Source organism: Euwallacea fornicatus, chromosome 6, assembly GCF_040115645.1.
Source record: "Euwallacea fornicatus isolate EFF26 chromosome 6, ASM4011564v1, whole genome shotgun sequence".
Classification (NCBI taxonomy): Eukaryota; Metazoa; Arthropoda; class Insecta; order Coleoptera; family Curculionidae; genus Euwallacea; species Euwallacea fornicatus.
The window spans coordinates 4,814,141-4,832,390 of NC_089546.1; the positions used below are offsets into that span (position 1 = coordinate 4,814,141).

At 31.1% G+C, this 18,250-nt stretch overlaps 2 protein-coding genes across 3 annotated transcripts; one reads left to right on the forward strand and one right to left on the reverse strand.

The window, feature by feature from the left end:
* Positions 1-204: 204 nt before the first annotated feature.
* Positions 205-6,044, forward strand: LOC136339777 (TBC1 domain family member 31). Its single transcript, XM_066283258.1, has 9 exons — positions 205-651; positions 704-1,130; positions 1,890-2,038; positions 3,099-3,558; positions 3,682-4,036; positions 4,449-5,075; positions 5,229-5,443; positions 5,582-5,725; positions 5,790-6,044. The coding sequence occupies exons 1-9, from the start codon at positions 563-565 to the stop codon at positions 5,976-5,978; spliced, it is 2,655 nt and encodes an 884-aa protein (XP_066139355.1). The 5' UTR covers positions 205-562; the 3' UTR covers positions 5,979-6,044.
* LOC136339774 (putative ATP-dependent RNA helicase TDRD12) lies at positions 5,715-18,229 on the reverse strand. 2 transcript variants are annotated; one of them, XM_066283254.1, is made up of 22 exons: positions 18,054-18,229; positions 17,847-18,001; positions 16,404-16,619; positions 16,036-16,279; positions 15,802-15,977; positions 15,558-15,744; positions 14,974-15,197; positions 14,593-14,836; positions 14,204-14,342; positions 13,096-13,480; positions 12,695-12,859; positions 12,434-12,638; positions 11,914-12,102; positions 11,618-11,772; positions 11,011-11,142; positions 10,070-10,568; positions 9,775-10,007; positions 9,331-9,578; positions 8,900-9,246; positions 8,566-8,841; positions 8,070-8,355; positions 5,715-7,603 (listed from the first exon to the last, which is right to left on the reverse strand). In XM_066283254.1, exons 2-22 carry the CDS (start codon positions 17,997-17,999, stop codon positions 7,255-7,257), a joined length of 5,052 nt encoding a protein of 1,683 aa, XP_066139351.1. In that variant the 5' UTR covers positions 18,000-18,001; positions 18,054-18,229; the 3' UTR covers positions 5,715-7,254. The 2 variants fall into 2 exon arrangements, with proteins under 2 accessions (XP_066139351.1, XP_066139352.1); XM_066283255.1 differs by having other exon boundaries at positions 17,847-18,008.
* Positions 18,230-18,250: the final 21 nt, after the last annotated feature.

An 18,250-nucleotide genomic window follows, 5' to 3' on the forward strand; every position in this document is an offset into this window, starting at 1 on the left:
AGTTTGATTTACTAATGAAAATGATATTAAGTTTTCATCTTACTTTATACGTTACACAAATATAGCAAATAATTATTTCAATTAAACACGTAAACGACAGTTAAATTCAATATTTTATGATCTTAAGGTTGGCAACACTACATCTTAATTTACAACGTTGCCATTAATGTTTTATGGTTTATTATTGCGTGTGCTAGCATTATATATTTTTGGCGATTTTAACTTATAACTGTAGATCTTTTTCTCAGTATTTTTTTGAAAATCGTTCGTTTAAAAACAAAAAGGGTAGAGTGCGTATAATTGCCATGCTAAATTATGGAATTTTATCGCAAATAGTATAAATAACCAAAATTGTTAAACAACAGTTTGAGGATTCGGTGTTCGATACAAACATAACCTAAATATACAAGCAAAACCCGTTTGTTTCTTTGTCATTCAAAAATCTAAATATATCACTAAATATTTCAAAAGGAAAAGGAAAATTTAGCAAATTTAATGTCTCCTGTACATGTTTGGGTAGAAAATTAAAAATTATATAAAGCATTGTATCTATTAATTTGTCATGTATTCCCAAGTACTGAACCTTACAAAATTCCTAGATAGAGACGTCCAAAAGAAAATATTTAAATTGAAAACAGAGGATTCAAGCGGGTAAGACGTTTTAAATTATTCCTAATTTTCTTCTCATGACATTATCTTTTAGTTTAATATTTAATCTTTATCAGACTGACGGTAGAAAAAGTTTAAAGTTCTTACATTATGACTTTGACTGTAATGGTACTGTCTTGGCATTATCCAACATTGATGGCCAAATTTTTATTCTTAATTTTGTTACTATGAAAAGCTGGAGATTAAAGAAATTTCAGTTGTGTTCATGCATAAAAGTCTCAGAATATAATAAAAATGAATTGTTGATTGGCAAGAGGAACGGCATTCTTGAAGTAGTAGATATTGCTACTGGAAATTGCATAGAAAAACTTTTGGGACATCAGGAAGCAGTGGCCTCTGTGTCCTTTTCACAAAATGGAAATTGTATAACGTCTTCACTCAACGATGCTATTATATGGGATATGGCTAATTATAGCAAACTTCAGATATTGGCTTTGGAAAAGGATTGTGCTTTAAAATTTGTAAGAATTTATTATAAGAATAATAGTGTGCTAAAACTTTCAGTTGATTTTATCTTAATTTTTACATAGTTAGATACCTGTTTTCAATATTATATGGTTTAGTTGAAGTTAAATCAGGTACAGGTACCAGAAAAAAAAATTAAAAAAGGTCAAATTTAATATTCAAATTTTTTTGAAAAAAGCAAGATTGTTTAGACAACAATTTTAAATATACCACCGTCACAGATCAGCCATTTTCACATAACAGCAAAATTGCAAGGTCTATTCTTGTACAGTGGATTGTAAAGATTATTCTCTTTTATACTTTTTTTGTTATCATTATTGATATGTCCCAATCCCTAAGAAATTGCCCAAAATTAAATATTTACAAATAAGCAAAAAAATGCAAATTCCATTATACCCACCAAATATATTAATTAATAATCAATCTTACTATTTGTGAGTTTCACCTCTGATATTAAAATTGTTCAGTTTAAATTCGACTTTGGAGATATGGCATTTAGCATCAACAATTTTATCTTGGGTTCTCTGGAGGTCCATCAGCTGAGCTTCAGCCTATATATGATTCAATATAACATTTATGCATGGAAAATTGTCCATTTAAGCTATTTTTGAGAATTAAACTGGCTTTTGTAATTAAGAAGAATTTGGAAATTAGTCAGATATTTGTAGGTTCAAATTGAAAAACTTTGTAAAAATATAGAAATTAATTTTTCTTTCTAGCATATATTTTTTTTTATCATACGGTGAACGTTTCAGGCCTTATTTGTTCCAATATCAAATCATATATTAGTATGTTATAAAGATGATATAATTCAAATGTGGCAAAATGAGAGCTTTGAAAGCTTGAAACAGTTTCATCCCTCCAATTGGCGGAATTACATTGTTAGATCATTGACTATTTCCAGGCAAGTACTTATGTTAAGGTACTAAATTGTTAGGTATTTTTATTCTAAGAGATATTGAAAGAATCAGTCTTGAATTAAGTTACATTGCCTACAACATCTTCATTATAATTTACTAAAATTCAAGTGTTGTACTTTTAAAGTAGCATGATGATTCATTAACAATGGGACAACCAAAAGATGGAGATCCTACACATGGAATGATAATAATTGGAGAAAATATGCTTTATCTCAAAGTTGATAAAACTTTAATTCATTTTTTTGCCATTATTTTAACAATATCTATGTTAAACACTTGCAAATTTGTAAAGTGATGTTTTTCTTGTGATGAATAAGATGTTTTTGTTATTTTCACGTTGCTGATATAGAGCACCATTTATGGTCAACTTTGTAAAATTTACAATTAATAACGTGTTACCCCGTATATGTAATGTTAAATTTGATTCAAAATCAGAAAGAGCAGTAATTTTTCAATCAATTAGGCATTCTTGTTCCATTTCCATATCCCGATTCGTTTTCGAGAAAAATTTACTTCACGAACGATATATTTAAATTCGATAATATGAGAAATTAAAAATGAAACACACGGAACATATTTTTATTTTTAAGAACACATAATTCGTCACTTAAAAAAACGCAACTTTACAAATTTTCAATTGCCTAATCAACATATTTTCAGAATAGTGGCGATATAATTAATTAAAAGTCTAACTTTTAACACCCTGTATGTATTCGAAATTGCCAACCTCCAGATGAGACATTTTTTCCAATCGTCAGCTTTCGATTGTTCCATTATTACTGAGTCACCCTGTATACAAGTATATAACAGTTCCGAACATCGAAGTGTTCCAACGATTGTTGATATTACGTCGTCATATTAAAGGTAAATATACGCTAACGTTGCGTCACTTCTTTGTATATCTGGGCAGATATCCTAAATATAACAAAATGCTGTGGGGCGCTATTGTGATACGATTTTAGTTTCCAGTTTTTATGTATTTTGAGGAACATTCTCAAAATCTCACAGATTTCAACTATTTCCACTAAGCAACCAATATTTTAGGAATGGCAAAATAATGGTAATAAGTGGATTCCTACCAATCTTAGCAATGTTTCAATTGGATGTTTGGAAATTACTTAAACTTATAAGTTTACCTGATCACATAAATTCTGTGAAACAGATCCAATTCATTCCTCAAAATTTTGACGCAGGGTGCAATAAGTTATTAGCAATATTGGCAGGGTCAGGAGTAATATATTTCTATAATATTGAAACCAACACTCTGATGTCTGAGTTGAGACTTAAATGTGAGATAAACAGCTTTAGAATACCTTGCGCCAATGCTCAATACCTGTCATGTCTACTAAGTAATGGAGAAGTGGAGCTCTATGACCTGAGTTTTTATATTTTAAAAGACGAGAAACCTATTGCTGAAAGAGCTAAAGAACGAAGTTTTAAACATGTGTCAAAATTTACTTCTGCGAGACAATATCAGAAACTGGATATTCGAATAAAACAACAGGTAGAGTAAGTGTTATCAGATATTTGCTGTTCGGTGAATTACCATTATCATTAAATACCGATGATTTTAATTTTGAAAATAATTTTGAAACATGGAGTTCGTGATACAATGGTTTTATTTAAGTTCGACTCAGTTCTGGAAATAGAAAAATTAAAATCGATTATAAAGGAGTACAAAGAGTTTCCCGAAGCGTTTCGTGCCACAATTTGGGAGAAATTATTGAAGTTACCAAATAATAGAAAACAGTACAATAGAATTGTCAACAACATAAGCGTTCTGGGTTTTGAAGGCCTACAGGATGCATTTCCACTGGAAGATAAAGTTTCCATTAGATCTTTGAGTCACCTGCTAAATAATATTTGTACGTGGTGTCCGTTCTTTGCCCAAGTGGAATATCTGCCCTATTTCCTTTACCCGTTTGTGAAGATCTTTCATAAGAAGCCTATATCTTGTTTCGAATTATGCTGTACACTTCTAGGTATGTATTGTGTGAATTAAATAAATAAATTGATGTGAACAGTAGTGGTATAAGGGTCGAATAAAGATGATGGTATGAACGTACGTCTTTTAGTAGATTATTTGTTACAAATCTACCACGATCAGAGGCGTGATAATATATATTAATGATTTCACTGTGTTACGTATAACTATAAACGGTTTTTGTGATTTTCACTTTATTTTTCTGGTGTTTAGTTTATAAATGAATAGTTCTTCATCTTCATGTTTTATGTTGATCTTTATTTGATTTCATGCATAGGGTTCGTACGTAGGACGCACATGCAAAAGTCAAAGTTACGAACTATGCATTAGAAATAGATTAATATACAACTTTTCAAATATATTAAACAAATTAAAAAATATCCTTTACAGGTGATACATATTTGTTTCAGTAAATTGGTGCCAACATTGGTTCGAATACCACCCACTCCCACCTGTTAATATATTGGCAATTATTGACAACATGCTCATAGAACATGACGTTCAAATTTTAGAACATTTTTCTCGATACAACGTCAAACCAGTAACATACGCATGGCGTGTATTGGAATCTGCGTTTTCGGAAGTTCTGAGCGCAAATGAGTGGCTTGTATTATGGGACCATATTTTCGTCAATGAGCCAAGCTTCTTGCTGTGCGCAGTGGTTGCTTTTATAATGTTGGAGAAGAAGCATATTTTATGTTTAACAGTTGAAGAAGAAATTGCAAATTTTTTCCATTTACAAACTACAATAAACGCCAAAAGGCTAATTTCAAAGACTAATCTTATACTGACGAATACAAGTGAGAAGAATCATCCACGGCAATATTTTAATGCATTTATGTGCTTAGAGTATGGTTGTTATCCAATATTTACGCAGTATCCCAAAGAAGTTGTAAATCTTCAAGTGAAGAATATAAATCTTTTAGAACAACAGTTAAAGAATGTTAGAGACTTAAAATATATTTTAAAGCAAAAGCAAAAGCAATTTGAAGAATCGGAAATGAATATAAAGAATGAAGAAGACAGAAGAATAATTGGTAAGTGTGCTGTAATTACGATCCACTAATTTTTCTAAATATTTTTTTATTAATGAGGTGTCTAAACTTGAAAATTGCATTTAAGAGTCTACCTACGACTTTTTTTTTTCAAAAACAGCTATTTATCGCATTACGTGTTATTCTTTATTACAGAAGTGACGAAGGCATGTTTGGATAAAATGAAATCATACCAGCAAAATTTAATCTCTCAGCAAGTAGATATAAAACAGCTAAAACGGGAATTAATAGATCACGAACGTGAGATTATCCAAGATTCGCGAAATAAATTTCAAATGCGTACAACACGGAAAAAAATCGATGGCCCGTCAATGAGTGATGAACTAAATATTGATCAAAAGATTAAACAGGTAACTTAAAAAGATATTTTTATTTAACTTTTAATAACTCGCTACGATGATGTTCACGTATTTTTTAAAAGGGTCATAAGATGCGAAAAACCTTCTTCATTAGTTCTCATCCTCTCTTATTATGTATTATTATTTTAGACCCAAATTGATTTGAGACCTACCAAGAAATCAGATATTATCTCCGCAGTTATATCGATGAACAATTTAATTAGCAAAATTAAATTAGAGTTGAAGAAGGAGGAGACGTCGTCAAACAATAAAAATACAAAAGAAAATATAAAGGTAACTTTATTTTTACATTGTTATTAACGTAAACATTTTTAATTTTCTTAATATATTATTGCAGATCTACGAATTAGAGAAAGAAACAAAAAACTTACAAAAAGAAACATCTAGACTACTAAGACATCTAGTCGAAAAGCGTGGAAGTGCTGACGAAGGAGACAATTTCCCAACTTGTTCGGGTGCACCATGTTTTAGTACAGATTCCGATATGCAACAAGATAAGGCTGTTAGGTTTTTGAGCATTTTTTAATGATTTATTAATAGCAGTTTATTAGATTTTATTGTGAGAAATATATATATTTTTGTTTTAAAGTAACTAATGTGGTTTTTTTGTATTACACTATTTTCAGTCGATAGGTACAATTGAGATTAAGTCAGATTTGTGAAACTTTCTCACCGATTCGTTTGTCGGTTAAAACTGAGAACAAACCGCAGAAGACATGACTGTCATGTATTCATGTCAAGAACCAATCTTGTATGGATGAATTACATGTTAATAGCATTCTTAATTATGCATTTTGTCAGTGGCAGTCCCTTCAAAGCGTCAATTTGTCGATGACCGCCTCAAAAATATTTCAAAAACTAGGCAAAAAACCGGTGTTTTTTCTTGAAAGAGCAAATATATGCACTTTTAAGCACGAGAGTGACCCGATTACTCTACTACTAACTCCTTTACAATACAAAAGTAGTTAAGTACTTAAATTAAATCTACACAACGCTTGTAATAGAACATTATTGTAAAAAGAAAAATACGAAAAACTTAAAAGATTTCTAGCCCAATAAATTCATATTTGGAAAAATAAAGTTACATAGTAAAAAGAAAGTATGACATATACTATACTAAAGCATTCAAAATAAAAAAATCCGGAAAATTTGATTTTCCCATACGTTTATTGCAGACGTGAATTTTTCTCTGTTCTTATATGGAAGAGGTATTTTTAACATGCACTGTTAAAAAATGTTTATAACAGATTTTTTATGCACAAATGGAGTTGCTAGTTCAATCGATCAAAATCATTTCAAAACCTGAACTATTCGTTTACCAATAGTTTTAATCCACGGAAAACAATGAGTTTATTACAGGCGTATAATACCGCCTATAACTGTGTGTATATATAATATATAATAACGCTCGTTGTTCTTGGCAACGAGTTGTAAAGTAATAATAGCACTGAATAATTTTTTAACCGCCTTTAATCAAATAACTAGACACAATATAATTCCAATTCCAGGCAGAAGATTAAAAAATATAACTTCTGTGTAAAACTTATACCCTGGACCGAAAGAAAAATTACTCTTTTGACCGTAGTTAACTACTGTTAGTAGTGAGAAAGTTAGAATGAAATTCTGAATGGTAAATTACAGACAAATTGCTGCGAAAAATCTGCTGCCTGTCCAATATGAGTGAAAAGGTGTCTAATACTTGATAAAAAGTTTTAAGAACGTACCTTAAAACTAGGACATACTATAAACAAATACGAAACGAATTACTTAACATTGAACTTCTTTTAGTTCTCTCTACCGCTTTAATTTTGTTCATCATCGGGTACGTCGCAATCATATTCCGAATCTAAATCGGAACAAACAATATACATCGCATCATTATTATCGTCGTCTTCCGAGCTTGAGTCGCTGATATTTAAATCCATAAATCGCTTTCGCTTGCTACTATCCTCATCCACTTCAATAGTTGTAACATCGTAATAAAGTTTCCGTACCTTCTCCTGACTGAAAAGTAGCCTGGGCCACATTTCGGCGTATGATTTATTTAATGTGACTCGTATTTGAGCTCCTAAGATTGTGTGCTGGACAGTGCTTCCTACTTTTCCGTATAGGAAAAAATTGAGGCGATATTTCTTGTCGTTCTTTTCTGTACTAAAATTTGAAATAATGAATGAATAACTTTTTATCAAATTTTTAAATTATTTGAAAAGAGATTTGTAATTTTTCTCATGCTAAGACACGTAAAACATTATTTTCGTGAAAGTTTCTTTACTTTTATAACACAACGACTTTCAGTAAGAGGTTTTGTATTAGGTCTAATACTAAACTTATGAAAAATGTCTTCGGCAAAATATTTACAAAGACAATCACGGTATCACCAGATTTAACTTATTAAAAAACAATACGATCTTTCGGTCTAACAAAAAGTGACGCCAACCTTAGGTTTTTAAATTATTGTGTAATATTTTGAGTTTATTGGATGACTTACGACTGATAGTACCGTTTTCAAGAACTTTGTACTGTGCCAGAAAACCAACATCTCTACAATTTTATAAATTTCATCTATGAACATTAAAGTGAACGAATTGTGATATGTATCTTTGATTTGCAATCTTACCTAAACTGGAAATTTCTACCATGTTTGACCACCATTTTCGCATGAAGTACATCAGAAATTTTTATGTTCAATTTTATCACATTGTCAGTTTGCGACCAGGAAACCTCAGGAGTCAGATAGTCGACGGCTGGTGCCGCCTTAATGGGTGGTAAATCATTTGTTTCTTGACCACTAGTAATTTCTTTACAAGAGCTTTCAGCTGCCCTTACGGGTATATTCATACTCTTCAAGAATCCTTCCATATCAATAATTTCAAGATCAAAGTTGTCGTACATATCTTCAAATTCTGTTAAAGTAAGATAAATGAGATATGTAATGGTATGTAAGTTATTAAAGTATATATTAAAACAATAATAAAAGCACTAAATTATGATCCTTGGAGCTCTTCATTGCTATTTATTCAAATGTGGCACAAAAAGAAACAGTTCTCGTAACAATACGACTCGAGAACAACACAGTTCTAGGAACAAATAAACATAATAAATTATTTACTCGCCTTCATCTTCAGAATTGAAGTCATCGTTATAATTAGGTCGCTTGACTTCTTCGATATTCTCATCATTAAGATCATCCTTGTTAATTTCCACTTCGGGCAAGTCAAAGTTCGGTATTTCATTACCACGAGCAAAACCAGAGTCAATCAGCAATTGATTAACTAACTCATGACGTCCCAAACTATCCTTCATAATAACGGAATAAGAATATTGTTTTTGTACTATGTTATTGTCTTGCTTCGAATCTACTTTAATAAACAGAGGTCTCAAGACCAAACCTACAATGCAAATTGGTCTACATTTAAAGTTCAATTTCATTATGTGTAACATATGTACTTTCTTCAAAAGCCATCGTGTAGAGTAAATCAGTAGCTGAATCACTCCATTGATCTTCAATCGACTCAACCCCGTACATGGAACATTGAATACTTTGAAAAGGCAATTTTGAAATAATTTCATTGGACATGTACTTTAAAGATGCGACATCTTCATTGATCACATCTCCGTAATCTACGCATAAAATGTCTGCTTTGTCGTTCGAGATATTTAAAATCATTCCTCGCACATATTTATGCTCTACTGTGTCTTTAACTAAACAGCACTTGTACACTTCATGGTTTTGGAATGATGGATAAAACGGCTTTAGAATAGCTTTTTGTATATCTTTTTCCAGTTGACAGAGTCTGAAAATAATAAGTTATTTCTTTTAGCTAATTATAGAAAGGTATTTTTACTGTGAGGTATAGTATATCATTAAACACACTTACTGTTGACTAAATTTATTTTGCCTGACATAAAAATTATCAGGGCTGGTAGCAAAAGTAAACGTAACTTCATGAATTAAACTTTCATCTAAAAAGGCCCAATGTGGTTCTACTTGACTCGGTTCTTTGGCTTCTTGTTTTATATTAGGCCTTGAAAGGCAGTACTTTGGTAGCTCTATTTCAGCTTTGTCGCATAAAGTATAAAGGTTACGAAGTGGAACGTTGCTACTAACAGCTATTCCTTGCTCAATCTGAAAAATTGTATTCGTTGATTAGCATCTATTACTTTAATTAGTATTTACGTTTATACAGCAGAAACTATATCATCATGAAATATGCCAAAAGAGACAGTAGTTATCGTTTAGCTAAATAGCCCGCACAAAAATTAACTTAAAAAATTGAGAATAAATGTGCAGTCAAATTAATGGTACTTTTCACGCATCTTACCAATTTTTTAGTCAACTGCAGCCCCATAGCTGGCAAACTCTTGTCGTACATATCACGATATTCATAAACATCGTCAATCCAAATGTTGTCCCCTAATTGTAAAACAACTGTTGCCATCATAACTGCATTGCGGCAATTACTGTCGACCAAAAATTGCGCCTTTAAGTGGGCCGTTTTACAGAACCGTGTATCTTCAAAGGGCGGAACAATATTGGCGAAATATGCTTCATAACCTAAACATCAAAACCATATTGAAATTGTAATTCAGAATGGCGCCACACAATTTAATCCTTACATTCTGGGGGTATTGACTTAATATTCTCGGACATTTGGTACAATTCCTTTACGGTGGCCTTACGATAAATTCCTAGATCAATTAGATATACTAATAAGTCTTCTCTGCGCTCAATAACTTTACATCTGAGGTATCGTTCGTCCTCGTAAAGTAAATACAGATGCATTGGCTTCGGATTATTGGCTAATTTGTAATCAACATTCACAGCTAACATGTCATTAATTTCCTCACTTTTGCTTTCATATTTGCGTATGCTGACGCCGTTTAGATCAAATTGTTCCAAAAGCTTAATGGAACAACTAGCTGCATCTGTCATAGTAAGAATTTTGAATTTAATTATCCCATTTTGCGGCAAGATGTTAACGTTTTTGTCAAGTTTCTGGTCCAAGATATGTCTCCTGTCGCAATCCATTGCTTCGCATTTGCCTACGACTCGAAGTGTTGGGCAGATTTCTATTCGTTTTTTGACACGTTCATATTCAACATTTGATGATACTTCCTGAAAATATCAAGCATTCGATAAAAAAAAACGACCCACAAGAATATAAATCTGTTATTATTAGAAATTTCCCTGCAATGTTTTCGCAGCAGTATCTAGTTTACAATATTTAGTGCCCAAGCCAAAAAGCTTGCAAATATTATAGAAAATCCTTCAAATTGTATCCCACATGATCCTCATATTTGATGAAAACATGTTAACATTTTTTCGTAATAGTCAAATAAAATTAAGTGAGATGAGATGCCTAACTAAAGTAGTAAGTGTCAATACTGGATTTAATACATTACTTATTCTAAATTATCTCCATTTCCTGTTAACATTATATCAAACGAAGGCTTTTTAGATATTTTTACCAACATCTTATGTTGAGTGTTAAAAAAGCAATGTAGGTTAATTCCTCTTAAAAGATACTCTTCACATTGTTAATTCCATATGATTTTACCTTGAAGAATGTTTTAACTTTCTCCGGAAGTCCTTTTTCCAAACCAGAGATTTTTACAAAATTACAAAATTTAGACATGTACTGTTCACAGCTTTCGTCGATGAATACATAACTGCTAATTTCGGATTTTTGCTAAAAAAAGAAAAAAAAACGAAATATACAAACAATATTGAAGGAAAAACTTCACACTGCCCCCAATTCCGGTTAATGTGAGTGTTCATTAACTTTAGGAACATGTAAAGAGGTTCAATTTTATTGCACACAAGGAAAAACTTTAAAATATTTAACGAAACAAGAAATACGCAAAAAAAACAACTTGGATCCAGAGTTAAACTCGAACAAATACTAGAGATCAATTCTAGAAATTCAAATTCTAAGAACGTCAAAATTGTATAAACTTCATAGAATTTACCGTTAAAAATCTATGAAGGTTACGACATTCAAACGTGAATTACTGTTAATCGAATTGAGCCTCTGAAAAAAGAAGACTCAGTAACTGAATATAAGTCATTTAAAAGATCGTTTCTTCTTCAATTCTGTAAATTTACGAATATTAATTATTCAAGAAAAATGATAAAATTAATAGTCGAATTGAATTGAATCTTACCTTATCTATATCTTCAAGCGGAGTGGGAACATTTTCCAGCAGACAGCTAAATCGCCTTTTGAATTGAGACCAGTTATGTGGTAATGAATAATGGATAAGGAGATGGGCATTTGTAATAGTCAGGATGTTATAAATTTCATCAGTACATATTAAAACTTAAAAAGAGAAACGTAGGATGAGATTTAATTACATGCTTAAGACCAAACACGTAAGAAGTGTATGAAAAGAACATGAACATACTTTTTATTTTAAAACAAAAATTAGACAAGATTTTGAATTAAATAATTGAAGTTTACCCGAATACATTCCTCCTGAGGATTTACTCCATACCGTTTCCAAATATAGAATATCTTCTTCCTGGGTCTCGCCTATAAAACAAGTAAAGTCTATTCCGTTCAACGTTAACAAAGTTTGTATTTCCTCTAACTCGTTCTCATTGCAAATTATTACCGATTTTGTGAATTTGTAGCAGTCTTTCAATATTTCTACAAAAAATGTCAGAGTAAATTTAAATTAAGGCAAAAAATACACTTATGTTATCAGATTGCAATATTAATATAATTTAAACTAAATTTTTTAAATGATATTTTACGACATCAAGCGATTTAAATACTTCTAATCATACTATGATGATTAGTGTGTAATAAGAAATTATGAAAAACTAAAAAGTGCAAAATTAATAATAATTAATTACCCTGCTACTTTTGCATGAGATGTAATAAAATATAAGAATCTTTTATTTTGATTAAGAAATACATATGTTAGAATATTCAAGATATTTGCATCTTATTTATCTTACTGTTACTGTCTACTTACTTGTAAGGTTTTGTGTCTTGCAGGTGGCATCTAAAAATTTTATTACAAACTTCATTTTCCCATATAAGGCAGATTCTAAATGATCGCTTATACAAATTAAGGGTATTTTATTTAGGTTTAGGGCTAAATTTTCAATTTCCGCAGACCAGTGTTGAGCGCACAAAATCAATTGTATCGACTTAGGGCAGTTTCGACGACTTAGAATCTATAGAATTTTACATTAATGAGTGAAAAATAATATATTAAAATACAAAAGAAAACCTGATCGCCTAAATTTAACATCTTCATTACAAGTTCATTATGTTGCTTCAAAATAACATCGGCATCTTCAAGAACTAAATGGCACAGTAATTTTAAGTTAGTTGCTCGTTTGGTTATCATTGTCGATAAAATACTCGGCATAGTGATGAGTATATCAGCGTTACTCTGAAAAATAATACAAAAAAGTTGGGACTTTTAAATAGGTTAGTACGGGGTATATATTCTCTACGGTACCCAGGCTGTGATGAATGGGACTAATAATAACTGTAATTTTTAATTTCAAAAAAATATCGTTATTATAAATGCTGGTTATCATAATTGGTCAGATCTGATATAAAACTGTAGTCATTGTTCTGTGAACAAGAGGACGATCTGCGAATGCGATGCGCGCATATACTTACAATATTTCCATGTTCTGGATACGTAAGAAGCATACATTTCCTTTGATGCTTCTCCAGGATCATTTTCGCCGACCAATACACCTCCTCACATTTCATCGAATTACTACATAAAATGATAACTAAAGGACCCCCTCCTATTTTAAGTAATTGACTGTAACGCTCTTGTTTCTCCATAACAAATGATATTAAAATCGGAAGATAAGCCATTGTTTTTCCTGTTTTCTTGTCACCTATCATAAAAACATTTTGATTACGTGTGATGGATGGAAACGCGTAAAGCTGAATCCTTTTGGATTCTTTGTAGTTCATTCTGTTCATGCTATTGTGAATTTGGGGATGGATGTTTAGTTTCGATACGTCTCTTGTTGGTTTTGGTATTGATTCGCTGGAAAAAAAATAAAAACAAATTTGGGGAAATAATGTAAGCTTTTTAAAATTGAACCAAAACACAATAAGTAGACTTATGGCAATCACAACGTTCAGAACAAATGGTATAGCCCAATCCCCCCTATTTTTTTTCTTAAAAAATATATTTTTTTGATTAGATAGGATTGTTATGAGTTTTAAACAAAATATGTATTGCACAACTTTTCTAGAAAAAAAATTCAATTATTTTGACTATCTCAAAAATTAGACAAAAATCAATAGATAACTCTGTAGCAAAATATCTAATAAAAAAATTGTTCAAATAAAAGATATTAATTTTTTTAAGATCTATAATAATCTGTAAAAAAATCCGGGATTGCCATTTGGAAGAAAAGTTGACCTTGAAATAACCTTGAAATGACTGTTTGGCTAAAAATCATTATCTTCATAACATGTCCCCCTCTGTACCAAACAACTTTTATTTGAAATTCTTTTTTATACAACGTACCATTTTTGAGTAATCTTCAATAACAGTTTTAAATGGCACACCCTGTATAGTAAAACTGTCAATCGAATGACGTTCTTAGAACTTGTATCAGATTTTCTAGATTTTGAGCAACTATCAGCATTGAAATTACTTTACTTCTAAAATTTTATATTCTATAATGTATTTTTGATAGAATCATTGCTATTAGGATCTATCAACCCATTAATCCATGCTGGGCTTAAAGTTTAGACTTACCTATGCACTAAAATCTTGCCAGACAATTTTTTCTCCATAGTGGACATTCCTCTATAATTAATTGATAATATTTCACATGGTTCTTTAGTATTATCAGGAGTGTTATACTTTAATAATCTTGACGGTTTTATAATTGGACCTAAAATAGAAACTGGTTTGAGTTTTATACATAAAGATGGATTTCGAAAAATTTTCCAGTCATTTGTTAGTTAAGACTTTATTTTTTAAAACCATTTATAGAGACTAAAAATTATTTAGTCTTTCAGATGTCAAAAAAAGAAATTTCAAACCTTAAGCTAAAATTCATTGTTCTCTTATTTTAGGACTGCGTTGGACGATCATCAGCGCTTATGTTCTGTGTCCATTGATTGGAAAAGTAATTAACCCACCTTTCGACTTGCAATTTTTATTGATTTCGTGTGTGGAATCAAATTTGATAGGAGCGTCCCAATCATCTTCGTTAATGGCATTTCTACATTTTCTACAACTGCACCCGGTGACATTTGTCCAGAATTCATGTTTTGAATAAATAGGCTCACATAATTCTGACAATGACTCTTCTTTAGTCGATGGTTTCTGTACTTTTTCCGTAGACAATTGAGGATTGGTAAGTGTATTGAACTCATTAGGAACCTTATGAAATAATAATGTGGTATAGAAAGTTCTGATTGTTTTCTCGGATTAAGATGATGTACGATTAAAAATCATATGATAATCTCTTCGCTGACGTTTCGACTAACGTATGCCTAAAATTTCATGAGAGCTTTTACCTTTATTGTAAGAGAATCTTCATCCGTCTTCGATACAGCACTACTTTTGGGCACTACTTCAAACTCATTAGATATCTTGTGGTCAGCAGGAGTAGAATGACAAATATTAGATAATTTGTTTCTTATACCCGTAGTTCTTTCCATACCGGCCGGTACCAACACTATTTTTCTTTTAACGTTTTGCTTCTCAGACGTGATATTTGCAAAAGGAGAGTTGGAAACATCTAAAATAAGTCGGCGTTTTAGATTTAATAATTTAATGCTTTTACTATGCATATTTGCAATATATCGTGAGAAATGTGTATATTTTTAACAGGAAACGAAAGAAATTTTAAAAGCAGCAGAGGTGTACAAAGTTAAAGTGGTGTCTTAGGCCATATTTGACAGTGGTAGTTATTACTAGGCAATGTGAAATATTGCGGCAGTGGATTGACACGTTAAAACTTTGTGCGGCAGTTTTTAAAATTTCCGAGGGTCAGAGAACCAGGAGTAGGCTACAAAACTTAGTGAGTTCCTTAAGCAGTGGCCCACTATCCTGTGACTGCATAGACAAACTAAAGGATAGTTGACAAAAATGTATTTACCTTTTGAGTGCTTTGAGGCAGCCTTCTTCCTTTTGTACTCTCTAAGCTTTTCCCAACCACATAAATTTCTATTAAGGGTAGTTGATGGAATAGGTCTGATTAAATTTTCCTCTGTATCACTTTCACTGACGTTTAAGTAGTGCTCTTTACTCACTTTATTTCGTCGTCTACCATTTTCTAGAGGGGTCTGAAAAGCCATATGTTATAAAAATTACCTGGTAAACTTTAAGGTAGAGAAACTTACAAAATTACCAAGTTCCATTTCCTCTAAATCTGAATAAAAAGTATCGATTTTTTTATTGTTTGATGAGGAGCTCTCACACTCTGATAAATTTGAGAGGTTTGTTTTAAGCACTTTACCACTTTGAAATATCCCCTTAATATGAGTTTTAATATACTCTAATCCTCTGCATTTTATACCTGTGATCAACAGTTCATTTAGAATGCTGCTTTGAAAAGTAAAGTAAGAAACACTTACTTTCAAAAAGAGTCTCATTAATAGCCAAGAACTTTTTGTCACATAACTCTTTAGTCAAACAAAATACTTGTCCTTCTTTGTGAATGATTAGTTCACCAATCAAAGTATTTTTAATTATTTCATTTACTTCGAATGTTATCTTTTGGTAATTAGAAATAAGATCTGTGGCATATTTTAAGACTCCTAAATTGGGGACCACAGTAGGAATGCGCTTAACACTTCCTGCTACACCAATTTCGAGTTTCTGAAATAGTGATAAGCAATTATGAATTAACATTAAACTTTCCGAAACTGTTTAACTTATGATTAAAACTTATCAGCATCAATAAAAAATACTATAGAAATTAATAATGCAAATGCTGTTGTACCTCTCGTAAATAGCAAATATTCTTTAAACTGGCTGCCTGACACAATACAGGTCTCTTTTGAATGCTCTCTGGTATCTTGTATAGTTTAAAACTTTTGATTAAGGTGGCATGATCAATCAACCAACAATAGTAAACATAATCTTTTCCTGTATTATCAGGGAATTTCTCAACGACTTGTGCTCTTGCATATCCAGATTCGTAAGATACCCCCAAAATCTATAACGCAAAAAAAAGGCAAATGGTAATGTATATGTTGTTTTGTAGAGATTATTATAGCATATTTGCATTTGTTCTTATTTGGAGGGTCTAAAGTTTGTTAAGCATGGAAATAAAATAAAACAGAAACTTAAATAAATCTAGGAATAACATCTGTTTGGGAACTGGTACTCATGCCTTGTTGACACTTTAATTGATTTTTGGAGTTTTTAATATTATTTCCTGGATATATACTTTGACGAATTTAGACTTTTCCTTTCATTATGAAAACAATGAATCTGATTCAAAAAACTTCTTTTTTATGCTAAACAGCTGACATTTTGAAATTAATAATTATATCTTTTTATGACCACTACACAATATAGTTGCACAAATATTGCTCCTAATTCCAACTCCCTCAAAGGATTGTTTTTAGAGTCGTTTTTAAAGTCTCCTAATTCCAAAACCCATGAATGGATTCTGATGCCTCATAATTAAGTTTTTACCATTAAAATTTAAAGTATTGAAATGTAAGTTCCAGCTGTGTTATACAGAATGCAGGAGCAACTCAGGCAAGAAATAGGTTCACACACACAAAATAATATTATTGATTTAATAAAATGAAAATATGCAGATGAATTTTTTTAAATAGAGTTTTATAGGTGAGAATATTGCTGTCCATCTGAGAAACTCAGTCTTCTAACTTCCATTATGAGTGAAATCCCTGCGCCTGTTGTATCTGAAGACCTAAGTTCTTTGGAATTACTTAAAACTAAAGTAAATAATGTTATATATGTACACACACACACATTATTAACTGGTTGTCTTTTCCTTTCAGCAAAATAAATAATTGTTATGAGATAGGTGATTACATATTTAAATTGCACAATTGTTAAGAACATATATTAAGAGACAAAAAGTTATTCTATTTTCAAAAAACAAGAGATCAATGTGCATTATTGAAACTAACAATAATAAAATCTTTTTGAGCAGAATTCATGTTTATAAAATAGCTAGTATATCATTTAACAATGTGATATCTGACAAGTACATTTCAGATCGAAACCATGCAAAACTTATGAAAAATAACTTTATTTCATAAAATTAACAATAGTGTCCCATATGATTTCAACTTAAGTAAACATGCTGTATATAGTGAATATATAAACTTGTATCATGTCTTGAGTCTAGACATTAGATTTCATTTCAATCGAGGATTTAAAAAAAATGTTTAGGTTTGATACATACCTCATCAGGGCATCCACTATCCGAAATCCCTTGGCAATTCTTTTTAATTCCCAGAGAGATTTCATTCAAAAGATTAGCCCTTTCTTTGAGATTAGAGACTTTTGTAATATAAAATACATGAGGTGCTATAAAGTTGAGTACCTCAATTTCCATTTCTGTAACCTAATAAGTTTCAAGTAAACAAAATGGGAATAAAATATAAATTACCTTATGAACTATAAAATGCTCTTGGAGGAAATTCTAATGGAAAATGATGAATTAATTAAGTAATTCTAACATTCATGTTTTATCCCGTATCACGATAAAACTTCGGATCAACCCAAAATTGTGCTCGTACTCTAAACAAAAATAGCGGTAGCAACGAGCCGTTGAGGTGTCCGATTTTATAAAACGTGTGGAAGTGA